Source organism: Triturus cristatus, chromosome 2_1 (genome assembly GCF_964204655.1).
Source record: "Triturus cristatus chromosome 2_1, aTriCri1.1, whole genome shotgun sequence".
Classification (NCBI taxonomy): Eukaryota; Metazoa; Chordata; class Amphibia; order Caudata; family Salamandridae; genus Triturus; species Triturus cristatus.
In genome coordinates, this window is record NC_140581.1 from 301,750,191 (window position 1) to 301,777,200 (window position 27,010).

The 27,010-nt window shown below is 52.4% G+C and overlaps 1 protein-coding gene across 1 annotated transcript in view; it reads left to right on the forward strand.

Annotated features, from left to right (window-relative positions):
• The window catches only part of C7 (complement C7), a 571,431-nt gene that overhangs the window by 357,803 nt on the left and 186,618 nt on the right, over positions 1 to 27,010 (forward strand). Inside the window, exon 13 of the mRNA XM_085631170.1 lies at positions 20,582 to 20,669. Coding sequence (XP_085487296.1) covers positions 20,582 to 20,669 — 88 coding nt within the window. The remainder of the gene's footprint in view (positions 1 to 20,581; positions 20,670 to 27,010) is intronic.

Below are 27,010 nucleotides of genomic sequence, written 5' to 3' on the forward strand. Positions count from 1 at the left end.
AGTACAAAACATTATATGCTATTTGTTACATCTACAACATTCCAACCTAGCATACACATCTATCCGCTTACATCTTTTTGCTATAGCTGCATACCTCCAAAATAGGCAGCAACTGTCTCTTTTTCGTGTACCTGTCATTAAAGCATTTATGGAGGGACTCAAAAGAGTTATTCCAGCGAGACGTCCACCTGCCCCAGTGTGAAATCTCAATATTGTTCTCACTAGACTAATGGGTCTACCTTTTGAACCATTGCACAGATGTGAACTACAATTTCTTACATGGAAAGTGGCTTTTCTAGTTGCCATCACATCACTCAGACAAGCCAGTGAGATCCAGGCATTAACCATAGAAGAACCCTTTTTGCAAATGCACTTAAACAAGGTGGTTCTTCGAACCAAACCTAAGGGGCATATTATCAAGCATGGCGTTAAAATTATCGCCGCTTTAGCGGCAGAAAACTGCTGCTAAAGCGGCGATAATGGGCTTGATAATATGCCGCAGAGAATTCCAATAGAAGCCCATGTTGACACCAGAACATGGGCTTCTATGGGAATTCTCAAGGGCATATTATCAAGCACATTATTGCCGCTTTAACTGCAGTTTTCTGCCGCTAAAGCGGCGATAATTTTAACGCTGTTTCTTGATCATATAACCCTAAATTCTTTCCTAAAGTCATTTCTGCCTTTCACATTAATCAATCGGTTCAGTTACCTGTTTTTTCCCTCAACCAGATTTAGTGGCAGAACGTGCTCTACACACACTAGATGTCAAACGAGCACCGCTGTATTACTTTGAAAGGACAAAACCTTTCTGTAACACCAATCAACTTTTTGTAGCCTTTGCTCCACCACACATGGGCAATGCTATATCAAAATCAGGTATTGCAAGGTGGATTGTTAAGTGTATTCAAATATGTTATGCAAAGGCTAAAATAACATTACCAGTTTCCCCTAGAGCACACTCCACACGTAAACTGGGGGCTTCTATGGCATTCCTAGGGAATATGCCCATAGATGACATATGTAAAGCTGCAACATGGACTACCCCTCACACATTCACAAAACATTACTCGGTGGATGTGTTGGCAGCACAACAAGCTAGAATAGGCCAGGCAGTTTTACGTACACTATTTCAGACTACTGCAACAGCTACAGGTTAGCCACTGCTTTGGGAGATAACTGCTGTATAGTCTATGCAAAAGCATATGATGTACAACTCATATGCCTCGAACGGAAAATGCTACTTACCAGTATGCATCTGTTCTTGGCATGTAGAGCTGTAGAATCATTTGCGCCCACCCGCCTCCCCGGGTACCTATACCTGTTACCGTTACATCATACTTAGATAGATACATTCATGGACATCTCCTTCTAACTACCGTTTCTGACTCCATTATCACCCGCTGCAGGAAAACAATCTAACAATGGAGTCGATGCCCATGCGCACTATCACCTAAGGGAGGAGTCACCTACCTCGTGACTGGAAAGACTTCTCTGAAGAAAAACAAAGTGCAAACATCCGGGCCCAACACTAGATGGCGATCTATGAAAAAGCATATGATTCTACAGCTCTACATGCCAAGTACAGATGCATACTGGTAAGTAGCATTTTCCTTTCCTTGGTAGATAGGTTAGGTTACGTCACAAGTACATCAGCAACGTATTAATCATTTATAATTAGAGGCTTGGAATTTGCATTCAATGATGGATGATCTGCTCTTCTGTCCTTAGACAAGAGTTGACCAACTAAATACTCATTTCATTGTGCTAATCTGTATAACCGCTTATATTAAACCCATATCAGCATGTTACGGAAGACGGTCATTAGAAGCGAGGGATCCGATTGGCCGTTTTTATTGGAGAGCTTTGTTTGCAATATATCACCCATGAATAAATCTGAGTATCCCGCCATTCATCATGTAATTAAAAAGGAAGGCTCCCACTAGGACAATAGTAATTAGGTGTGCCTCTTCTTTATCACGAGCTAACAAATTAAAAGTGCTGCCAAATGTACCACAGTGAATGCCACAAAGCTGGCTATGTCTAATGTGACAGCGTGTATTCTTTCCATTGGTCTCCAGATACAACAAGGTGACTAGTGTTACAATGTTACAATTATCTGAAATTATAATAGGCACTTTATCTGGGATGATATATACTTGGAATTAATACCCTTAACACAGTGTACAAGTTTTGCTATTGACTGCAGCAACTAAGACCAGGGAAGTCAAACCAATCACTTGCTTTGACTAATGTAGTTTAGGAAGATTGCAGTATTAATAAGTGCATCTGAAATAGGTGTAAGAAAATAGCAGGGTATAGATTAAATACAAGAATCTCGTTGGACTTTGATACAAATGTATTTTGATTCATATTCCACACCTTTTCACTTTACTGCAGTGTGGGTGTGTGCACACACACATACACATGATCTGTCTCACTCTTTAGAGTGGTAGACCAAGATATACTAATGCTTTGCATCAGGTTTGTGTAAATTTTGTATTACAAACTTGACACAAAGGTGCCGATCACGATCCGGTAAAAAATTCCCCCGTGCGACTCGTATCGGGTCTTTTTACCGTACGAATCGTACAAGTGCCGTACGAACTGGCAATCACGATTCGCATGGTAAAAAGTCCATACGACCCGCACCGGGAATCATTCCCCACACGTCCTCGGGTCGGAAAATGTGTCCGACACGTCCTCGGACGATTTACCTTACAAACGTAAAAATCCAAGTCCGACCGAGGAATCACGATCCATCCCGTGCGTCCGAGCCTACAACCGTATGGAAAAAACACCGTCCGCACCGAACACCAATAGCAACCATGGAGACATGTGCCCGCATACGCGCCCAACACTCCCCCCAGCCCCCGTACGTCCGACACGTACCCCCCGTATATGTATACCCCCACCCGTCTATGTACACCCCAGTACGTTCCAGTCGGACCCCCACCCCAGTACGTGTCGTACCACCGTCAATGTAAACCCCCCCACCCCTGTACGTGTCGTACCACCGTCTATGTACACCCCAGTACGTTCCAGTCGCACCCCCACCCCAGTACGTGTCGTACCCCCCGTGTACCTACACCCCAGTACGTTCGAGCCACACCCCCACCCCAGTACGTGTCACAGCCCCGTCTACCTACACCCCAGTACGTTCCAGTCGTACCCCCACCCCAGTACGTGTCGTACCACCGTCAATGTACACCCCCCCACCCCTGTACGTGTCGTACCACCGTCAATGTACACCCCCCACCCCTGTACGTGTCGTACCACCGTCTATGTACACCCCCCCACCCCTGTACGTGTCGTACCACCGTCTATGTACACCCCCCCACCCCTGTACGTGTCGTACCACCGTCTATGTACACCCCAGTACGTTCCAGTCGCACCCCCACCCCAGTACGTGTCGTACCCCCCGTGTACCTACACCCCAGTACGTTCGAGCCACACCCCCACCCCAGTACGTGTCACAGCCCCGTCTACCTACACCCCAGTACGTTCCAGTCGTACCCCCACCCCAGTACGTGTCGTACCACCGTCAATGTACACCCCCCCACCCCTGTACGTGTCGTACCACCGTCAATGTACACCCCCCACCCCTGTACGTGTCGTACCACCGTCTATGTACACCCCCCCACCCCTGTACGTGTCGTACCACCGTCTATGTACACCCCCCCACCCCTGTACGTGTCGTACCACCGTCCATGTACACCCCAGTACGTTCCAGTCGTACCCCCACCCCAGTACGTGTCGTACCACCGTCAATGTACACCCCCCCACCCCTGTACGTGTCGTACCACCGTCAATGTACACCCCCCCACCCCTGTACGTGTCGTACCACCGTCTATGTACACCCCAGTACGTTCCAGTCGTACCCCCACCCCAGTACGTGTCGTACCACCGTCAATGTACACCCCCCCACCCCAGTACGTGTCGTACCACCGTCAATGTACACCCCCCCACCCCTGTACGTGTCGTACCACCGTCAATGTACACCCCCCCACCCCTGTACGTGTCGTACCACCGTCTATGTACACCCCAGTACGTTCCAGTCGTACCCCCACCCCAGTACGTTCCTGGCACACCCCCAACACAACCTCCTAAGTACGGAGCGCACCCCATGCCCCAACATCACAACCGCATGTACGAGTCGTACAAAGCCACACACAAGGACCAAATCGTACAACCAAATGGCCCATGTACACACCGTACACACGCTCAAAACGCACGTACACAACAAGGACAAAACAAAACAACTCAACAATACACCATTCGAAAGGCACACAGCCACTAAACATGGCCAACAACCACTAAAATAACACAATCACTGACCTGCAACTGTCAAAAACAAACAGAGGCCCAATACACCACCACTCCTTATAACACACCCACCCAAAATTCAAACACTGCCACACCCACCCATGGACCAATAAAAAGGGCCCACACACACAAACCATGAGCCTTTGCAACAGACCCACTGCTGCCAGACACCACAGAACCAGACTACAAGCGACACCACATCTTACACTTGCACACCTTCACACGACCACCCTCACAAACACCCTCTCATCACATTCACACACACACACAACCATCCACACCCCCCCCCAACATCCACACACCCCCCACACCCACACCATCCCCACCCACACCCCTCACCATGCCCACTACCAAGAATCCAAAGTTCAGTCACCGAGAGTTGGAGGTCCTTGTTGATCAAATCCTCAGAGTCGAGCCACAGATCTTTGGAACATTGGTCAGAAGCACCAGCCAGGCAGCCAAAACAGCCATGTGGCAGACCATCGTCGATGCTGTGAATGCTGTTGCGGACACCAGGAGGACCAAGCAGGATTGCCAGAACAGGTGGTACGATCTGCGGAGGAGGGTCAGAGCCAAGAGACAGGAGGAACACGACCAGGCCAACGCCACGGGAGGAGGGCCCTCCCGCAGACCCGTACAGTACCATCCCTGGGAGGAGAGGGTGATGGCCATACTGCCGGTGGAGGCAGTTGAAGGAGTAGAAGGACTCCGAGACCCGGGTGAGTACACAAACAACGCACCTCACATGGGGGGAACTGCAACCACAACCAAAATTAATAACAGGCACGCAAACACCACAAGCCATCGCATTACTCAACCACACTCCATGAGCAGGCACATGCCACTGCTGCCACCATGCCCCATGCACCCAGCTGGACAATGTCAAGTCACAGGCCACAGAAGACAACAACACATGACACGGTAACCCGGATGGCGGGAGTGTGGGCACCAAGAATCACATAGTGCGACTCCAAAGCAGACAACAATGCCCTCTGCCCATATGGCCTAGGTCACAGCCAGACAAACACTGTGTCCCAACACAGGAATGACTTGCCAGCAAATGGCGGATGCCTTGCATCAACACATGGGGGTGAAGGCACTGTTTTGCACATGCCAGCAGCTAATGAACAGCCAACAGTGTGAAAGAGTGGCAGCACACACCACCACAGCAGCAGCGCACAGACACACAGCAGACAAAATGGGTGCCTGGAGATCAGAAACAAACTCACATCAACAGGCCAAGGGCCACTCAAAGATCTGCTAACAGTGTGTGCCCAGGAAGCTGGGCCAAGGTGACAGAGGGTGACACACGGAGGGAGGGAGAGGGGGACACAGAGGGAGGGAGAGGGGGACTGAGAGGGAGGGAGACACAGGAAGATGGACAGAGGGAGGAGGCTGACACACAGAGGGAGGGAGAGGGGGACAGAGAGGGAGGGAGAGGGGGACAGAGAGGGAGGGAGACACAGGAAGATGGACAGAGGGAGGAGGCCGACACACAGAGGGAGGGAGAGGGGGACAGAGAGGGAGGGAGAGGGGGACAGAGAGGGAGGGAGAGGGGGACAGAGAGGGAGGGAGACACAGGAAGATGGACAGAGGGAGGAGGCTGACACACAGAGGGAGGGAGAGGGGGACACAGAGGGAGGGAGACACAGGAAGATGGACAGAGGGAGGAGGCTGACACACAGAGGGAGGGAGAGGGGGACACAGAGGGAGGGAGACACAGGAAGATGGACAGAGGGAGGAGGCTGACACACAGAGGGAGGGAGAGGGGGACACAGAGGGAGGGAGAGGGGGACACAGAGGGAGGGAGAGGGGGACTGAGAGGGAGGGAGACACAGGAAGATGGACAGAGGGAGGAGGCTGACACACAGAGGGAGGGAGAGGGGGACAGAGAGGGAGGGAGAGGGGGACAGAGAGGGAGGGGGACACAGGAAGATGGACAGAGGGAGGAGGCTGACACACAGAGGGAGGGAGAGGGGGACAGAGAGGGAGGGAGAGGGGGACAGAGAGGGAGGGAGAGGGGGACAGAGAGGGAGGGAGACACAGGAAGATGGACAGAGGGAGGAGGCTGACACACAGAGGGAGGGAGAGGGGGACACAGAGGGAGGGAGAGGGGGACACAGAGGGAGGGAGAGGGGGACACAGAGGGAGGGAGAGGGGGACAGAGAGGGAGGGAGAGGGGGACAGAGAAGGAGGGAGACACAGGGAGAGCAAATCAGTCCTTTGGTGTGTGGGAATGTCTGCTCGTCAGCAGGTGGACTGCGTGCATGTAGACAAGGGTGCCCAGTGCCAGAACCCCCCCTCTTCATCATGGCAAAACGCACGGCCATGTTACAACCTGTACACGAGCACAAGGACAGCCACCTGCATCATATGAGTGTGTGGATCCACTCCATGTGCACATGTACAGTGCTACAAGGAAGGCGCAAACGCATAGCTCGGCACACATGCACACTCCACTGCTGACTGCAGTCACACTTGACGCAGCAAGTAAGACTGTGCCACACATAGTTAAAGGGGCCAAATTGGTGCCCAAGGGACACACACATGCACAAGTGCACTGTGAGTGGAATGCAAGACAGATCCTAATTCCAAGAGGAAATGTGCCAACTTTGTAACGGATGAAACATGGATGTTGCATGGATCAAAAGTAACATTGTCTCTCTCACACACAGGTCAACGTCGTGCTGCACCCCCCAACACTGGGGGGGAACACTCACAGGACCCGGATCTGCAGGAGACCGATCCCACCGGCAGCGACCACTCTCACCACTCTGCGGACGACCCCGACCGACCTGGCCCCTCTGGTGTCCAACCACCTGCAGCACCTGCGTCAGGTACAACCGTGCCAACCACCACCCCCACTCCTGCCACATCCCAGGAGACACCCAGGATCCCTGCCCCAACACCACAATGCAGCCAGGCTCGCCAGGAGGGACACGGTGTCCCGGGCACCCAGGAGGAGGCAGGCGACAACGCCAATGCCACCCCTCAGGGGTCCCGGAGACCCCATGTGCCCACAAGTGCAGGCCAGACGCAAGTGGGCAGGGGTGGTGGGAGTGGAGAGCGGCGGAGGCGCGAGCCTGACCAGTTGGCTGGGGATCCGGTATTTTCCCATGTCCGTAACATCCTGGACTCATACCGGCAGGACACCACGGGCATGGCCCAGGTTGTGTCCGTCCTCGAGGGGATCAAGGTCCAGCAGGCCCAGCAACATGCGGAGCTAATAGCCTGTCTACAGCTACACCAACGGAGGATGGAGGACAGACAGGCTGAGCAAGTGACGGCGTCCCAGGGGATTCACGCTGAACTCCGTCGGATGGCCGACACCATGGCCGACCCTCCCTGTGCCAGAAGGCGGAGAACATCACCACCCACAGGGAGGGATCATGAGGAGGAGGAGGAAACATCCGACGGAGCATCCCAGACGTCGTCACGGCCTGCTGCTGAGGTTCCCCGCAGGAAGCCGGGTCGTCCACGGAAAGGACCGTGAGGGTGGCTGCTACATCACCATCTCCCAGGACACCTGGCCTGGCACCTGGCCCACTGGAGCAACAGCATCACAGCATCAAGAGACATTCTCTGCCACATGGCCCTGCTGGTCACTGGCTGACCAATGTTGACAAAGACTGTGGCATGGACTCTGAGGATTTCCAATGGCAAGGACACCAACTCCCCTACTGAACTTTGGATTCCCTAATCCCGGAAAGGCCCTCACTTGGCCCCCCCCCCCCAATAATAAATCACACTATTAAGAGTAGATGCCTGCTGGTAGCATTATTACCTAACATGTGTCTTGTACAGTCTAAACATGCCTGAGTCATCTGTTCACTTCAACCATCCACACCCTGGGGCCTGAGTCTGGCACAGGACACATGGGTCACAGTTTTCTAGGCAAGACAGACATGGAGCACCATACACACCCGTGATGGTCAGAACCAGCTGAGGGGGTTGCCGAACAACCGTGCTGACAGACACATTGAGTACAGCAACAGTCATGCGCAGAGGTCAGGGATCCTGGCCCGTGTCCTGGGGGGCACCCAGGTACGTGTAGACAGGTGGCAGAACCATGTCCTGCAAGCTTGAGTCCGGTGGATGCAGAGAATGGGGTCATGGACAACGTTGGATGCATGGGGATGGCACATGTCACAATACCCACACAGTCATGGACATCATGCCCATTACACAGTCTCAGCACACACACACAGCTTGCATCTTGCCACTCGACACATTGACACATAGCCACAATCAGGGAATACCATGCCAGACATGCAGGATGCACCGTGCCAACACACCAGCATTGACTGAGAAGAGGCACCTTGGAGGCATAGGGACACCTTTAATAGTCATGTGTTTGGGATTGCAGAGGCAACTTGAAGTACACATGAACACATCATGTGGAGTAACATGTGGCTCCAACACTGGCACCCCCCTTCTGCAGCACAAATGCGTGATAGCCATGGAACTGGCACACAAGTGTCGGATAATAGCTAAATACCCACAGCTGCTCACGGAGAGCCTGCCATACACCATACATCCGCTGATGTGGAAGTCCCACGCCATGTCAAGACAATGTTAACCGTATGTGTCCGAGGGCAGTGTCACACACATTGATGCCTTCATCACAATCCACCATCCCATCACTGATGACTGACAACCAGGCAGCCCATCTATTCAGGTGTACCCAGCTGCATGTCGTGTCCCATGGGGATGCCACATGTCTGCAGAGGACCCAAACCCCGACCGGGGCAGTGTGCACACATCGTGAACAACTGCCACACCCAATACACCCCAGATGCATCCCTTACCCCATGGAGACTTCCAAACGTGTCCGTGCCTGTAACGCTGAGTCAGCCCACGATGCCATGTCCATGAGGAATAGCAGTGCCACAACAATGCAACCAGCAAACGGCATGCGCAGGTACCTGGGGAAGAGAGACACACAAGAAGTCAGCCACAAGAAGCACAGCCACTTGCATGTGCATGTACTCGACACATGTATGTATGACAACATGCTAGGTCACAATTATGTCTGGGGAAATACTACCATCACTGCCACCATCACTCCAGTGACACACCCACACACACCTCTGACCCACGTGCCATACATGCAGGTGGAGACACACATCACAACGCATGCCACACGGGGACCAATGCGTGCACACTCAGACCCTGGTACTCACCACTAAGCAAAGAAGTCGCGTATGAGCCGAGTCCGGATGTCCTCTTGCGGCTCCACATCCTCCACATCACTAGCCCCATTGCCAAGCCCTTCGTCCTCCACGGGTGGATGGTCCTCGTCATCTTGATCCAGGATGAGGGGCACAGCTCTTTCAACTGCCATGTTGTGCAGCATGCAGCAGACCATGAAGATCTTGCAGACCTTCGCCGGGGCATATGGGAGTGCGCCGCCGGTCTTGTGGAGGCACCGGAATCGGCTCTTCAGCATGCCAAACGTCCTCTCTATCACTCGCCTTGTCCGGCCATGGGCGGTGTTGTAGCGGAGCTGGGCCGGCGTGATGGGGTTGCGGAGAGGTGTCAGCAGCCAAGGCATGTTGGGATAGCCAGCGTCCCCTAAATGGAAAGCACATGGATATCGTTAGAACAGGCGAAGCGGTAGTGCTGCTCGGCCAAACAGAATACAGGACAGACAGACTGTACCCACCAACAACACATGCACGTTCGTTGCGCAGCTGCATCATCATATCAGGCATCCCGCTACGCCTCATGATGTAGGCATCGTGTGCTGATCCTGGAAAACGAGCACAGACATGTGAAATCACCATGTTGGACAGACACACCACAAGGGCATTGATGGAGTGGTAGTGCTTCCGATTGCGGTACGCCACCTCCCGTGCGTGTGGTGGTACCAAACCTACATGTGTCCCATCTATGGACCCAATGACATGGGGCATCCCTCCCAGGGCATAGAAACCACGTTTGACCTCAGTCATCTGTTCAGGGGTTGGGAACTTGATGAAGTCATCCAGGTGAATCAACATGGCCTCCAAGAAATCATGCAGCACACCGCTGAACATGCTCTGGGACATGCCACCAACATGAGCTATGGTATATTGGAAGGTACCCGTGGCAAGGAAATGTAGGGCAGCCATTACCTTCAGCTGGGGTGTCAGTGCCGTAGGATACCTGTGCTGCGGTTGCAGGTGTGGTGCCAGTCTCGCCGTCAGCTCCAGAATCAACGGTTGGGTGAAGCGGTAGAGCCGGATCCTGTCATTCTCCTGCATGGTGGCCAAGTCTGGAATTCTTCGGGCAACAGGAGGCGCTCTGCAGTAATTTGGAAGTGACAAGGAAGAGTGAGTGCACTACGAGAACAACTCATGTCTACTGAGCACATGTAAATCTGCCAATACACACATGCCACATAGGGAGTCAGGCATGTGCTACATTCCCAGGACACGTATGGATGCAAGGTGACACTCCTTCCAAGACCCAGCTACACACGGTGATTGAGAACCTCCCCATGCCACGCCATGGGAATAGCTGTGTCCCAGTGCAAGTGAACAGCCCGACGCAAGACAGAAGTGACATACACCCACACATCAGCAGAAGTAGGATGCCGATTGTAGAGACTGGTAGCAGAACACCGGAGCCACAGGTCACATGACATTACACTAGGCCTGCCCACACACCTTGCCATGAAGGTGCACATGTCATGACTCACCACACATTCCTTGTGAGGATGATGACATGGCCTTGTCACGCTACTCCGTGTCCCATGCATACATGTGCACCTCACATCAGATACCACATGTGGCATGGTGTGCGGAACAGTGTGCAATGACAATCTACACACAGACACATGTTGGTTGCTGCAACGGCTGCAGATTTTGAGGGTGCTACAACATCAACCTGATGTAAATCCCGGACACATAAATGACATAGTCACATTGTGCACTGTGGGTAGTGACAAGTCAGGTGTCATGACCCCTGTACCGGGCATCATGGGACACTTCCGTGTGTTGGTGTCCGTGCCATGCCAGTGACGCTCACCCCAAGTGCGCAGTACGACATGCACACATGTCAAAGGAGTCAAGGGCATGCCTGGCACACATTGCACCCTCACACAGTACACCTGTACACATCTCATCATACATCTGGTGCCTCCTCCACTCAGGAGGCATGTTCCACATCACAGCCTGTCACACCTGTGCCCCACACATGTAGTAATGCACAGACGATGCCTTGATGTCCATTCCTGGACAAGTATGTCCATCCATGGACAAGTATGTCCGCCCTATTCCTACCTGTGTGTCGACTATCACCACAGTGATGTGTACAAACCGGCGTACTGCTGCTAAGAGGGCCTGTGTATGTTCCCCAATCACTGTGGGAGTGCTGCCGTATGTGTACCCATCGTGATGGCGAGCGTACAGGCATTTGTACGGTCCGTACCACAACGAGTACGCATACGCGTGCAGACCCATAGTGATAGTGAGCGTACATGCGAGTGTACGGCCCTCTCACTATGGGTCTGCACGCGTATGCGTACTCGTTGTGGTACGGACCGTACAAATGCCTGTACGCTCACTATCACTATGGTTCTGCACGCGTATGCGTACACGTAGTGGTACGGACCGTACACTCGCATCTACGCTCACTATCACTATGGTTCTGCACGCGTATGCGTACACGTAGTGGTACGGACCGTACACTCGCATCTACGCTCACTATCACTACGGGTACACAGACCCATAGTGATAGTGAGCGTACAGGCATTTGTACGGTCCGTACCACAACGAGTACGCATACGCGTGCAGACCCATAGTGAGAGGGCCGTACACTCGCATCTACGCTCACTATCACTATGGTTCTGCACGCGTATGCGTACACGTAGTGGTACGGACCGTACACTCGCATCTACGCTCACTATCACTATGGTTCTGCACGCGTATGCGTACACGTAGTGGTACGGACCGTACACTCGCATGTACGCTCACTATCACTACGGGTACACAGACCCATAGTGATAGTGAGCGTACAGGCATTTGTACGGTCCGTACCACTACGTGTACGCATACGCGTGCAGACCCATAGTGATAGTGAGCGTACATGCGTGTGTACGGTCCGTACCACTACGTGTACGCATACGCGTGCAGAACCATAGTGATTTTGAACGTAGGCATGCATGTACGGGCCGTTGCCATGCATTTGGGGTGCCCTAGGGCCCGGAAACGCACCGTACCTGTGTGTGATTCTCCTAATTACATAGGGGACAAGTATTAAGGCCTACATGCATGCTGGTTGTCATGGCGACCAGGTTCAAATTTCGATTTTGTTCTGGAAGGTGCACAGCAGAAGTCAGTTGGAATTCTTCTACTTTGTTGCAATGTGTTTGTGGGGCTGACATCATGCAGGAGAATGAAACCGATAGAGAACCCACAGACTGCTAGGTTTGAAGGGATTGGTGGAAACATAGGATGCAAATGTGAGTGACCAATCACTCTGTACTCCTGTGCATGAGACTGGGCAGAAGGCCACATATAAGGCAGCCAGGTCCCATGAGGGATTACTTGCCTGCACATCTTTGCATTTGTCGACCAAGCTGCTGCTACTGATTCCCTGGAACCATGTCAAGGGCTGTGGAGAGGACACAGCCATTCACCCTGGAGGAGAACATGGCTCTGCTGGATGTGATCCTCCCACAGTACCCCATGCTGTATGGGCGACCAGGGTATCAGGTGAGTGCATAGGCCACTGCCACAGACTGTCCCTATGTTGTGACTGTGTCTTCAGGCATTGTGACCCGGTGTGACACACATGCCATGTACTGTCGGGGGGGTACCAGGGGGGGGTGCCTGATGTCTCCCAGCAGTGCCCTGAGACAGGAGGGGTGTGTGCAGAGTCCTCCCAGCAGTGCCCTGAGACAGGAGGTGTGTGTGCAGAGTCCTCCCAGCAGTGCCCTGAGACAGGAGGGGTGGGGGCCTATCACTCCCAGCAGTGCCCTGAGACAGGAGGGGTGGGGGCCTATCACTCCCAGCAGTGCCCTGAGACAGGAGGGGTGGGGGCCTATCACTCCCAGCAGTGCCCTGAGACAGGAGGGGTGGGGGCCTATCACTCCCAGCAGTGCCCTGAGACAGGAGGGGTGGGGGCCTATCACTCCCAGCAGTGCCCTGAGACAGGAGGGGTGGGGGCCTGTCACTCCCAGCAGTGCCCTGAGACAGGAGGGGTGGGGGCCTATCACTCCCAGCAGTGCCCTGAGACAGGAGGGGTGTGTGCAGAGTCCTCCCAGCAGTGCCCTGAGACAGGAGGGGTGGGGGCCTATCACTCCCAGCAGTGCCCTGAGACAGGAGGGGTGGGGGCCTATCACTCCCAGCAGTGCCCTGAGACAGGAGGTGTGGGTGTGATGCACAGTGTGAGCCTTGATCATTGATTGTGACATTGCCATCATTCCACCTGAGTACCCACTATGGCACGTACTGCCTTTTCCCTCACCAGAGGATGATGTCCCTATGACAGAGGTGCAATGCGTTGGCTGCATTACATGCCATGTAGTAACCAGCTATTATGTTCACATATGTCTCTCTGTGACATGTGGCTGGTGTATTGATGTGGTGTCACTTGTACTTCCTCACAGGTAGGCGCCACTGCCAAGGAGCAGATCTGGCTGACCGCCGTCAGTGCCGTGAGGCGTGTGGATGGTCGGAGGCGGAGCCTGTCCCAGGTGAGGAAACGCTGGCAGGATATCCGGTGCTGGACGCGGAGGATTGCACGGCTCCTGCTGGGGGACTCACCTGAGAGCCACAAGAACCGCGGCCGCCGCCGTCTGACCCACCTCCACAGGCGTGTGCTGCCGGTGGTCTTTCCAGACCTGGAGAGGCACTTACAGGCGATGCAGCAGGCGGAAGGGGGTAGGTACATGTGCGTTTGTTGTGTGTCACCGGCATTTGTAAGGGCACAGTGGCATTAATTCACTGGCAGGGTTTAAAGGTGCTGTGCCCATCCAGTTTGCCCAAGTGTAGCGCTGCGCCCCTGCCACCCTTCCCCTCCTTGCAATGTGTTCCCTGGTCTGTGTGTAGTCACTCCTTCACAAGGTAATGTAGGCTGGCGCTTTGTCCACGAGAACAATGACTGTAGCATCATGGGTGGTGGTGGTGGGTAACAGGTTGTGGGACCTTGCCTGTGAACTGTCAAGTTCACTGCATGTGGGTTCCATGTCAGTTGGCACTGATGCTGGCTCCAGACATGGGAGTTGGTCTCTCATGTGTCATGCCTTACAGCGCGCATGTCCTATGTAGTGGCCTGTGACATGATGTGCATGAGTGTGCGCTACGCATAGTGCAGGGATGGTGACGTGTGTAGCAGTCATTCCCATTCAGTAGCATGTAGTTGCGTGCCCAATACTGTCCCCTGGGGCACCTTATCCTCAGTGTTGTTTGTGTCATCATCAACGTGGACACTCTCACTGTCTACAGCGTAGGTTGTGCTCTGTGCCATTGTCCCCTGTCACCATGTATATAGACGTGCTATTATGTACAGGTGTCCACTGTGCAGCCTGACCTGATTGTCCCTCCTCATACTCACAGTTGCCAGTGCCTGTGTGTCTTGTTATACTCATCTGAGGATGGGCACTGGTACCTCATTATTTGTACAGGCGCACCTTTGCTGTTTTGCGTCCAATCTTGCCTTTTGCCTGCCACTGTGTTTATCACCCAGACTATGAGATGTTGGTGCCACCTGTGTCTCAGCAATTAGCATCGTGTGGGGGTTGCTTGGGGCGGGCAATGCCTATGTGTCAAATCCTGATTCCTAATTGCTGGGTCTGGACAGTGTGTGATGTTACTGGACACACACGCAAGGTGCAGTGACCGAGTTATGTTGGGCATGTTTGCAGCATTACCTATGCAGCATGTGTCTCAAGTTCATGGATATTGTCCCTGGTCATAGGTATTTTCACAAACGCTGTGTGGTGCAGAGGCAGTGCAGGATTGTCCCCAGGGCCTGGGTGCTATGTCAGACTCCGTTTCCTGTCATCAGCTATTATCTCATGCTCTCCATGGTATTTCAGTGGCATGGTGGCTCAACCAACTGTGTTTCATGCCCTACATCGGTACCTTGTTTTGCAGATGTTAGGGATCTGCCTCTTCAGGCTATGCAATGTTGACTATGTAGATTGGACTCATGTGACAGATGTGTACAGGTGTCGGATTAATTTCTGTCTCTCCACCCTGCCCACAGCATCGTCGGGGGACACAGAGGGAGACATGGACACGGACCAGGCGGAGGGACCGAGCACCAGTGGCAGCCGTGACATCGGGGCTGGCACATCGAGTGGGACAGAGGCGGAGGATAGTGTGGCCGAGGACCTGTCGACTGGCACATCAGACTACGAAGCTGACAGGTCCGAGGAGGATGTCTCAGAGTTGGCGGAGGCTGCACCAGCAGCTGACAGTGGAACAACACCTGCCACCGCCCCCTCAGTTCCCACCAACCGCCTCCCACTTGCTCGTGTCCCTTCCCAGCGTGCCCGGTCACCGCATGTCTCCTTCCTGCCAGGCACCGCACCCCCTGCCCCTGTCTCCACTGCTGCCGCCAATGCTGAGTCTATGGACATCCAGCGGCAAATGCAGGTTGGTCAGGCTGCGATCCTGAATGTCCTCCATTCCCACGGGAAAACCCTCACCAACATCGAGGCATTCTTGGAGGGCATTCATTCTTTGCAGGCTGACCAACGCAACTTGCTGAGGTCCCTAGACTCCACACTGACTGCAGCAGTGGGTCTCCTGCAGCGCGACCTCCCCCCACCTACCCCTGCCCCATCCACACTTCCCACTTCCATGCCTGTCCCACGTACACCCAGACGTCGGCATGCACCCACCACAACAGACACAGGCACCACACCAGCAGGGAAGGTCCACCGCACTCCTCCTGACACGCACACACAGGGTGAGATAGGCACACCCACTGGGTCGGGGGGCAAACGTGTGACACGCAGCCAGAGTGGGAGTCCGCATTCCACACAATCCACTCCCTCCAAATCCCCTCCCCTCAGCTCTCCTGGCCACATCTCCCCCAAGGACTCCTTCATGGCCGCTCTGTCCCTGAGCCCCACAGTTACGCCACCACGCAAGCGGTCAAGGAAGTCCTCGGTCAGGGTGGTTGAGTCTCCCCCCCTGTCTCCACCCTCCCCCGGTGGCGCTGCAACCCATCTCTCTGAACCCCCCCCCTCCTTGGGGCCTGAGGTCACTTCGGGTGCAGGGGACTCCCTGGAGGACCTTGCTAAGGTGTGTAGTGCCATCCTGGCCTCCGCCTTTGGCCATGACACACCCCCTGTGGTTGAGTCCTCCATCCCTGCACCCACAACGCCGCCCCTTTGCCCTGATGTCCCTGCGGTGCCTGTTGCTTCCCCCCCCCCTGATGCCCTCACCAGTATGGAAGACGATGCCATTTGACTGTGCAGGCAAGGTAGGGGACACACATCCCACTGTGTCCCCCATGCAGCTGGGAATAATTGACTGCCCTATGGCCTTTGTTGACTTTGAACTGCCTTTGATCCACGGACATTGTGCTCATGCTGAATAAAGCTTATTTTTTTTTTCATTATCACACTCCTGCTATGGTGGTATTGGTGTTGGTGGGGCTGCTACATTGTTTTGGGTGGTGTTTAAGGCTTTGGGTGTGTGGGATTTGTAGTAGTGTTCTGCTCTTTGGGGCCACCCTAGGATCTGTGTGCCATCACAAGGTGTTGGCTAACTTCCTTAGGTCATGTCAGCAGTTACTGCATGGTTCAATTGTCCCAGGGTGTATTCCTTCCTCTGTGTACCCAGTTTCTTCCCTGCAGGGTGTTCCCAATGTTTAGCGCAGAGCTGTGTGTACATGAGCTGTGTGTGTGACGGAGCCCTTCTACTTTGGCCATGCATGCATGGCCATGTCTCCACCTGCAACAATCGTGGCATCCTTGGTGATCACTGTACTTGTGTGTGGAGTCAGTTGACATGAGTTCATGGGGACATGTTCCCTTGTAGGCAGTATGGATGTGGGTAATTGTGGCATCACACACATGTGTTACACCCCTCCTGGGTGTGGACACTGCTGGGAGGACTCTGCACCCACCCCTCCTGTGTCAGGGCACTGCTGGGAGGACTCTGCACCCACCCCTCCTGTCTCTGGGCACTGCTGGGAGGACTCCACACCCACCCCTCCTGTCTCAGGGCACTGCTGGGAGGTCTCTGCACCCACCCCTCCTGTCTCAGGGCACTGCTGGGAGGACTCCACACCCACCCCTCCTGTGTCTGGGCACTGCTGGGAGGACTCCACACCCACCCCTCCTGTGTCTGGGCACTGCTGGGAGGACTCTGCACCCACCCCTCCTGTGTCAGGGCACTGCTGGGAGTGATGGGCACCCACCCCTCCTGTGTCAGGGCACTGCTGGGAGGACTCCACACCCACCCCTCCTGTCTCAGGGCACTGCTGGGAGGTCTCTGCACCCACCCCTCCTGTCTCAGGGCACTGCTGGGAGGACTCCACACCCACCCCTCCTGTGTCTGGGCACTGCTGGGAGGACTCTGCACCCACCCCTCCTGTGTCAGGGCACTGCTGGGAGTGATGGGCACCCACCCCTCCTGTCTCAGGGCACTGCTGGGAGGACTCCACACCCACCACTCCTGTCTCAGGGCACTGCTGGGTGGACTCTGCACACACACCTCCGATTTCTGGATATGTGCGCTTGGCACATACACGGTGGGGTTACGCACACTGCATTAGAGGTGAGGGTACGAGTCTACTGACACTGGTGTGGTGGGGGTACGCTCCGTACGTCCGCGGGTGTGGGTACGGGTCGTACTTACACTGTTGGGCAGGGGGGTACGCTCCTTGCATTCGTGGGTGGGGGTTCGAGTCGTACTTACACTGTTGGCATGGGGGGTACGCTCCATGCATACGCGGGTGGGGGTACGGGTCGTACTTACACTGTTGGGCAGGGGGGTACGCTCCTTGCATTCGCGGGTGGGGGTACGGGTCGTACTTACACTGTTGGGCTGGGGGTACGCTCCGTACGTCCGCGGGTGGGGATACGGGTCGTACTTACACTGTTGGGCTGGGGGTACGCTCCGTCCGTCCGCGGGTGGGGGTACGGGTCGTACTTACACTGTTGGCATGGGGGGTACGCTCCGTACGTCCGCGGGTGGGGGTACGGGTCGTACTTACACTGTTGGGCAGGGGGGTACGCTCCTTGCATTCGCGGGTGGGGGTACGGGTCGTACTTACACTGTTGGGCTGGGGGTACGCTCCGTACGTCCGCGGGTGGGGGTACGGGTCGTACTTACACTGTTGGGCTGGGGGTACGCTACGTGCGTCCGCGGGTGGGGGTACGGGTCGTACTTACACTGTTGGGCTGGGGGTACGCTCCGTACGTCCGCGGGTGGGGGTACGGGTCGTACTTACACTGTTGGGCTGGGGGTACGCTCCGTGCGTCCGCGGGTGGGGGTACGGGTCGTACTTACACTGTTGGGCTGGGGGTACGCTCCGTACGTCCGCGGGTGGGGGTACGGGTCGTACTTACACTGTTGGGCTGGGGGTACGCTCCGTACGTCCGCGGGTGGGGGTACGGGTCGTACTTACACTGTTGGGCTGGGGGTACGCTCCGTACGTCCGCGGGTGGGGGTACGGGTCGTACTTGCACTGTTGGGCTGGGGGGTACGCTCCTTGCATACGGGGTGGGGGTAGGGTCCGTACATATCCGTCCCCACGCTATGTGATGTTTGTGCGGCCCGTACCCAGGCCTTTGCCACGTGGGTGCGATCCGTCCCGCCATTGTTGGGGTGACGTGTGTGGGCGTGGTCCGACTCGTACCCACGCTCTTCAGGCGTGGGTACGGGACGTACCTGTCTGGTTGTGTTGCCGGTTCGCGTGGTGACGGACTTCCGTTGTGGCGGTTGCTGGATTATCAGGACACGCCCCCACCCCCTCGTGGTGACCAGGGCATGGGAGTCAGGTATGTCCAGGCCATGTGTAGTGTGTCACTCATGTGGTTGTTTTGTGGCCTGCCCTGGTCGTGCCACCCCCACCCCACCCCACTTTCCCCCCTCCCTTAGTTATTCTGACCTTCTGCGGCGTCTGCGTCGTAACCTGTAGAGGAGGTGTACTGCTATGAGGGCAGGGATGACTCGTAGGTTCGGGTCCATGTCTGTCCGTCGCGTACTGGTACTCCTTGCTCGCGTCGTCCTGTCGCGTACGGGTCCTCCTTGATCGCGTCGTCCTGTCGCGTACGGGTCCTCCTTGGTGGCGTCGTCCTGTGTGTCCGTCACGTACTGGTCCTCCTTGTTCGCGTCGCCGTCTGTCCGTCGCGTACTGGTGGTCCTTGTTCGCGTCGTCCTGATTTCCCGGCAGTTTTTGGCTGCCGCAAAATATTCACCGTGCGGGGTGACGTCGGTGCGAATCGTGATTCCTGGGTCGTGAATGGCTGGCTGCGTGCGTCCCGACGTCAGGTCGGCGCTTTCCCGGATCGCATTGGTAGGTGTTTTTTGTTCGGTCGGTCTTTTTTACGATTCGTACGGTAATGGTGTACCCGTGCGAATCGTAATTCCATGTTTGTATATTTTGACGACCGGGTACGCGTCGGACGGAGAATATGCTCCGTCCGACGGTTCGTACCCGGTTTTTACCGGATTGTGATCGGCACCAAAGTGTTATGCTGGGATTTAGTATGCTTGGTTGATGAGCTCTAATAAGAGCAAAACCAGTCATGGGTTGCTTGTGCTCCAGTTCACAGAGGAACTGGCCTGGCAGTTCAGGTTGAACTGCCCTATCGGAGCAGGATCAAGATTTGACTGCATATGGCTGGGTCCAAGCTGAGATGGCACAGTGTGCAAAATAACAATGGATTGAGATGCGGCCCGAGTATTTGACAGTGGCTGAGATTATTTCAAGCATTCTATCCATTATTTTTTGTATACTTCAGGGATTTGCTCTCCAAATGTAATCATGGATGGTGTTGGATGGTGCCTCATTGTAAGGCACAGTTGCTGGATGCGGGCCATGCATAATACATGGGAGATCCCATGCATCCACCCATGGGGTTTGATGCAAATCCCTATCTACAAACATTCGTATACGGAGATTTGCACCCACAACAGACACCTCCGTGAGGCAGGCATAACGAGAATATATTTTTTCTTTTCTCCTTGCTTTTCCAACTTTGTATGCATGCAGCATTGTACATCAGGAAAATGGTAAAGGATAGTTTTTGTATTGGAAGGATCCACAGTGTTTTGATATCTGTTTTTTTTTTACTTTCCAGTACGATTGATCCTCACTGCTTTGATACATCTAAAAATCCCACCGTATTTTGCCCTGCTCCCCCTGCCTTAGAAAATGGATATGTAAAGGTAAGTTTGAATACCTTAAACTTAAACAAAACAATGAGAGTAATTATCAAAATTAATCATCATCAAAAATAATTTACTCAGGTAACAAAAGGAGCGTTACCGGTATAAATAAATTGTTTGCATGTGTCAGTCTAATTCCTGTAAATTTCGAACATTAAACACAAATGAAGACATTGGTTTGTATTATAATGTACATATTACAATTGAGGAAATACCAGCAGCTCTGACAAAACAGCTGTTTAGTTTATGTTCTGTGTCGAAGCAAAACTGCTACTACAAGGTTAAAAACAGCACACAGAGTTTTCTTATGCAAATCTGAGTGAAGGAACGCGCACTTGCACCCTTCTAGTTCTTAAAGCAAACCTATCCTACTGGGTATAATGCAAAGTGCAAGTTACTCTATGTGTTTAGCAAATTGTTGATATTTTCCGCTAGTTGGTGTGGATAGTCAATATTCTGTAATATAAAATGTGCTGGACTCACCATTCCTAAATAAGTTTAACTAAATTCCTACTCCAGACTATCTGAGCCTGTAATCCAACTTTCCTCGCAAGGTCATCATTTTGGTCTTTTGGCCGTTGTTCTTGTGTGCATGAGCCAGTAATGCATTCGTTTTTTTGACGCTTTGAATATTTCTTGTCTAATTTTACTGGATTGTCAATGAAAGGAGATGATGTTTACTGAAGTGTCTTATGACTTTGAGCCAGTAATATGCAAATAATTTGAAACATTCCCCATAAATAACCTGAATGGGATTTGAGGCACGATAATCCATTCTCTAATGGTCTAATGTCAGGTTGACATAGCTGCTTGCTCTGCATCTGCATGGACACATGTAGTAATGCCTTGACAAGCAACATCTACGTGAGTTATTCCTAGATTGTTTCCATAACAGTCCAATGCAGCATCAAAATTGTTAAGCATATACAGTAAATGTTTCCCCCTTTTTTTATTATCTTTTTATTAGTTTTAACAATGAAATCACGTACATGTTCCATATGATCTCTCAAATACTTGCTTAATACATTATCACAGTTACACAGGAGAGAATAATCACAATTACAATATTTCAGTATCTCTCTCTCTATCATAATGCATTTCCAGTTCCACCAATGGGGAAACACATAGATCACCACGATACGTATTCCATTTACCCCATTTCCGATCCCATTTTTTGGGACACCCTCGTGACTTGAATACTTCCGTCTCTGCAATCATGCCTTTATCAAACTCTTTTATCCACATTCGGGGAGAAGGTGTTTCTGTCACCCCCCACCCTCTTGCAATTTCCCACTTAAGCAGGGTGTAACCTAGTGTGGTCAATTGTTGTTCCACCTCTGTAAGGTCGGTCGTGGCCCAGATGTTAAGGAGACCTAGTTGCGGTGTAAGAATTATGTTCGAGGCATATGAGCTGTAGATCACACACTTATGCATAGATTGACATCTGGTGTTGGGCCCGGATGTTTGCACTTTGTTGTTGTCCTGGAAAGTCTTTGGAAGTCACGGGATAGGTGGCTCCTCCTTTGGACAATAGTGCGCATGGGCATCAACTCCATCGTCAGATTGTTTTTTTCCGCCATCGGGCTCGGATGTGTTTATCGCGCTCCAGTTCGGTGCCGTTACCGATCCAACGTTTGACGCGCAATTCGTCACCTTTTCTCTGGTATTGTTCCTATCGCGTTCCCTACTTGACACCCATCTCTACATCGAAGTCTTCGATTGCAGTCGTCGAAGAAGGCCTTCGGGCCTACCCACGCCATTACAGATGGCTCATGGAAAGGACTCCTTTTAAAAAGTGTCCTCAATGTGGATCCAAGTTTCCACACACAGATCTGCATGAGGTTTGTAACCTCTACCTTTCACCGGAGCACGAGGCCAGAGACTGCCCAGCTTGTGTCTCTTTCCGCTCCAAGAAAACTATCCAGGATCGTCGAGCTCGAAGAAGCATGGCTCGATCGTCAACATCCATTCCCGACATCTTCCAGGAGGGCGTCGATGTACCAGAGCAGGAGCGGGCCAAAGAAGGCCTCATCAGTGCCTCCGAAGCCAACGACTCTGACATCGAAGATATCACCCCAGGGTAGCGGGTCGTAAATAGTGATGTCGACTTAGACCCCCTTCCCCCACCCCCGAAAAAGGCTTTGGTAACACCTTCACCTTCGGGCCTATGTGCACACCGGGACAAGACTTCCCACATCCCGTCTTCGGGCAGAACAAAGAAGTCGACACATAAGCCTTCAGGCCACTCAGGATCGAGTCAGCCTGCCGTCGGTGCCGAAACCCAATCCCCGGCACCCAAAAAGAAACTGTTGTCCCCCTCCATGCTGACCAATGGCTCTGCATCCACGCACTCGGCACCGAAACCTACTGGTACCGACCCCTCGACTCCGAAAAAGTCATCGGAACCGAGTAAAAAGCCACTTCTGAAGAGTACAGGTTCTCAACCTACAGAACCGAAAAAACACTCGGAACCGAATAAAACAACTGGTTCCACAGGCTCCTTCAAAAATTAAGAAATCTCAGGATGCCAAGCCTAAACAACATAAATCGGCTCCAGATTCGACACCACGCAAACTTTCGGAACTCAAAACATCAGCACCAAAAGACCAACCTCCACCAGACCAGCTTTTTCGACTGGATCCAACGCAAAAAACTCTTCTTAAAGACCCCAAAACAGGTCAACTAGTTCTCAGCTCCAAGAAGAGAACAATAGACATGCCTGTACCGGCTCCATCTCCACCAAAGAAGAGAGACATTGCAACATCTCCTCTCAGAATACCTTCTCCACCTCCTCCTCCTCCTCCTTCACACCACACCACTCTCCCACTCCCCTCACCATCTCCTCCACCTCAGGACGATGATGACACTTCTGGGGACGGGGGGACGGTGCAGAAGATGAACCAATAGGGGATCCTAGTCAGCCTTACACCCCAGGCGACCCATGGGACAATTATGGCACACCAGATGTCCCCGATGTACCACAAGACGACCTTTATCCCTCTAGACCTTCTCCCCCAGAGGATACTTTGGGGTTCACCCAGCTCATTCACAGAGCTGCACAAAACTACGGGGTAGCTCTACATACAGACCCTGTGGAGGAGGACTTTCTAATGGACACATTTGATACATCACAAAGGTCCACTACTGTTCTCCCTATGTTAAAAGGGGTAATTAAACATACACCTGAGGTGTTCAAAGATCTTGTTAGGGCTAGGGTTATTAACCCCAGAATAGAGAACAAATATAAATCTGACCCAACAGACCTTGTTTACATCAAGGGACAAATACCATTGGATTCCTTAGTGGTGTCCAACGCCAGAAAGCAGGCCAACTCAAAAACATCAGGTGATGGTCCCCCTCCTGACAAGGAGTCAAAACTCCTTGATGCTTCTGGTAAACGAACAGCGTCACAGGCAGCCAACATGTGGTGTATCGCCAACACACAAGCTTTGCTGGCTATATACGATAGGGCACACTACGATGAGTTGGAAACCCTATTACAACACCTCCCAGACAAATACAAGGCAAAAGCCAATGACCTCATACAAGAGGGTAAGCTTATAACAAACACCTCCATTCGTTGTGCTCTAGATGTGGCAGACACCGGCTCCCAAACAATCAATACAAGTGTCCTCTTACGTAGACATGCATGGCTACTCAGTTCAGGGTTTAAACCAGAAGTTCAAAATACCATACTTAACCAACCTTTTGATCAAGAACATCTATTTGACCCTGCCGTGGATTCATCTCTAGAAAAGATGAAATAAGACACCGACACGGTTAACTCAATGGGAGCCTTGCAGTTGCAAGCTCCCAGATGTTCATTTCGTCGCTCCTCTTATAGGGGCACCTCCAGAGGATACTCCTCTGACAACCCCTCCACGTCATACAAACGTCCCACCCAAACAACCTTTACCAGGGGTTATCATAGAGGAGGCTACAGAGGCAATAATAACAAAGGCAGAGGCAAAACTAACAATTCGCGCTCCGCCTCCATCCCCAACCAGTGACTTCCCTGCACTCCCCCGGACCATTCCACTCCATTCGGGGGAAGACTGACACAATTCCTATCTGTCTGGAACAACATCACTAGCAACAGGTCGGTGAGGCAAATCATTTAAACCGGTTACTGTCTAGAACTCACCTCTACTCCCCCAAGCATACCACCCAGACAGCGCCCAATGTCAACAGACCATTTATCGCTGCTAAAGCAAGAAGTGCTTTCCCTCCTACAAAAACATGCAATAGAACCGGTTAGCCTGCATCAGCAAAACACTGGAGTTTACTCCCTGTACTTCCTCATTACAAAGAAGGATGGAACCCTGAGACCCATCCTGGACCTCAGACCCCTAAACCTTTACATACAATCAGACCATTTTCACATGGGCATGCTTCAACAGGTCCTTCCTCTGCTCTCACAAGGCGATTTCCTTCCCACCCTAGAACTACTTCCATATTCCCATTGACCCTGCTCGCAAGAAATATCTCAGATTTGTAATGGACGGTCAGCATTACCAATTCAGCGTTCTACCATTTGGAGTCACCACAGCACCCAGAGTCTTCACAAAATGTCTAGCAGTAGTTGCAGCTCACCTAAGAAGACAACAAATTCACGTCTTCCCGTACTTAGACGACTGGCTCATAAAAGCCAAGTCATACAGCCAGTGTGTAAATCACACTCACGCCACAATCCAACTACTACATGACTTAGGATTCACCATAAACCTCACAAAGTCTCACCTACAACCGTCCCACATTCAACAGTATCTCGGTGCCACGCTAAACACCTCAAAAGGCCTTGCATATCCCAGTCCACCCAGGATAGCAGGCATACAAAGTCTCATTACAAAATTCCAACCACAACACTCGCTTCCAGCTCGAGTGTTCATGCAGCTCATAGGGATGATGGCCTCTTGCATATTCATAGTACGTCATGCCAAACTCCACATGCGTCCCCTACAGGAATGCTTAGCACGTCAGTGGAACCAGGCTCAGGGTCAGCTGACAGATCTGGTGTTGGTAGACGGCTGCACGCATCGCTCTCTGCAGTGGTTAAACACACAAAACCTTTCCAAAGGGTGACCGTTCATAGAGCCGGTTCCTCAGATTGTATTAACAGCAGACGCACCGCTCACCGGCTGGGGAGCTCATCTATTACATCATACCATGCAAGGCAAATGGACACCTCAGCAAAATGTACTGCACATCAATCACCTGGAGTTACTAGCAATATTCCTGACATTAAAATCATTCCAGAAACAAATATCAGGCAAAGCTGTCCTAGTCCGCACCGACAATATGACAGCGATGTATTATATACAAAAACAAGGCGGGACACACTCCCTACAGCTCTCTCAATTAGCGCAGAGCATATGGAGGTGGGCTATTCCTCAAAACATTTTTCTCCTAGCCCAACACGTTTCAGGAGTCCAAAACAGCATAGCGGATCTGTTAAGTCATCAAACACAACAGATTCACGAGTGGGAACTTCCTCCACAAGTTCTTCAACCGTATTTCCAAATGTGGGGACAGCCAGAGATAGATCTCTTTGCCACACATTTCAAAACACAAAATGCCCAAGCTTCGCCACCAGATATCCACACCCATTGTCCAAAGGCAATGCGATATGGATGAATTGGTCAGGCAGATTTGCCTACACTTTTCCACCTCTCCTACTCATTCCATTGGTGGTGCAAAAACCACAGCAACACTCACTAACACTCATCCTAGTTGCTCCAACATGGGCCGGACAACCATGATACACAACACTGCTGGAACTATCAGTAGTCCCACACCACAAACTACACCTCTCCCCACGCTTCTTAGCACAGAACCATGGAGAGATCAGACTCCCGGACCCAGCACAGCTCAACCTAGCGATCTGGCTCCTGAAGACCTAGAATTTGGTTACCTTAACCTACCCCCTTACTGCATGAATGTTATCAAAGAGGCTAGACACCCCATCACTAGAGCCTGCTATGCAGCCAAGTGGAAAAGATTTGTAATATACTGTAATAACAACAGCATCAATCCTTTAGATGTGTCTATTCAACACATCATATGTTACCTACTACATCTTCAAAGGCGTAATCTAGCATACACATCTATTAAGTTACACCTCGTTGCCATAGCAGCTTACTTACAAAATAGACAACACTTGTCATTATTCAGGGTACCTGCCATTAAAGCATTTATGGAAGGCCTTAAAAGAATCATTCCTCCTAGGGTACCACCCTCACCAGTGTGGAATTTAAACATTGTCCTCACAAGACTAATGGGCCCTCCATTCGTACCTCTGCATAAATGTGAACTACAATTTCTAACATGGAAAGTCCATTTTT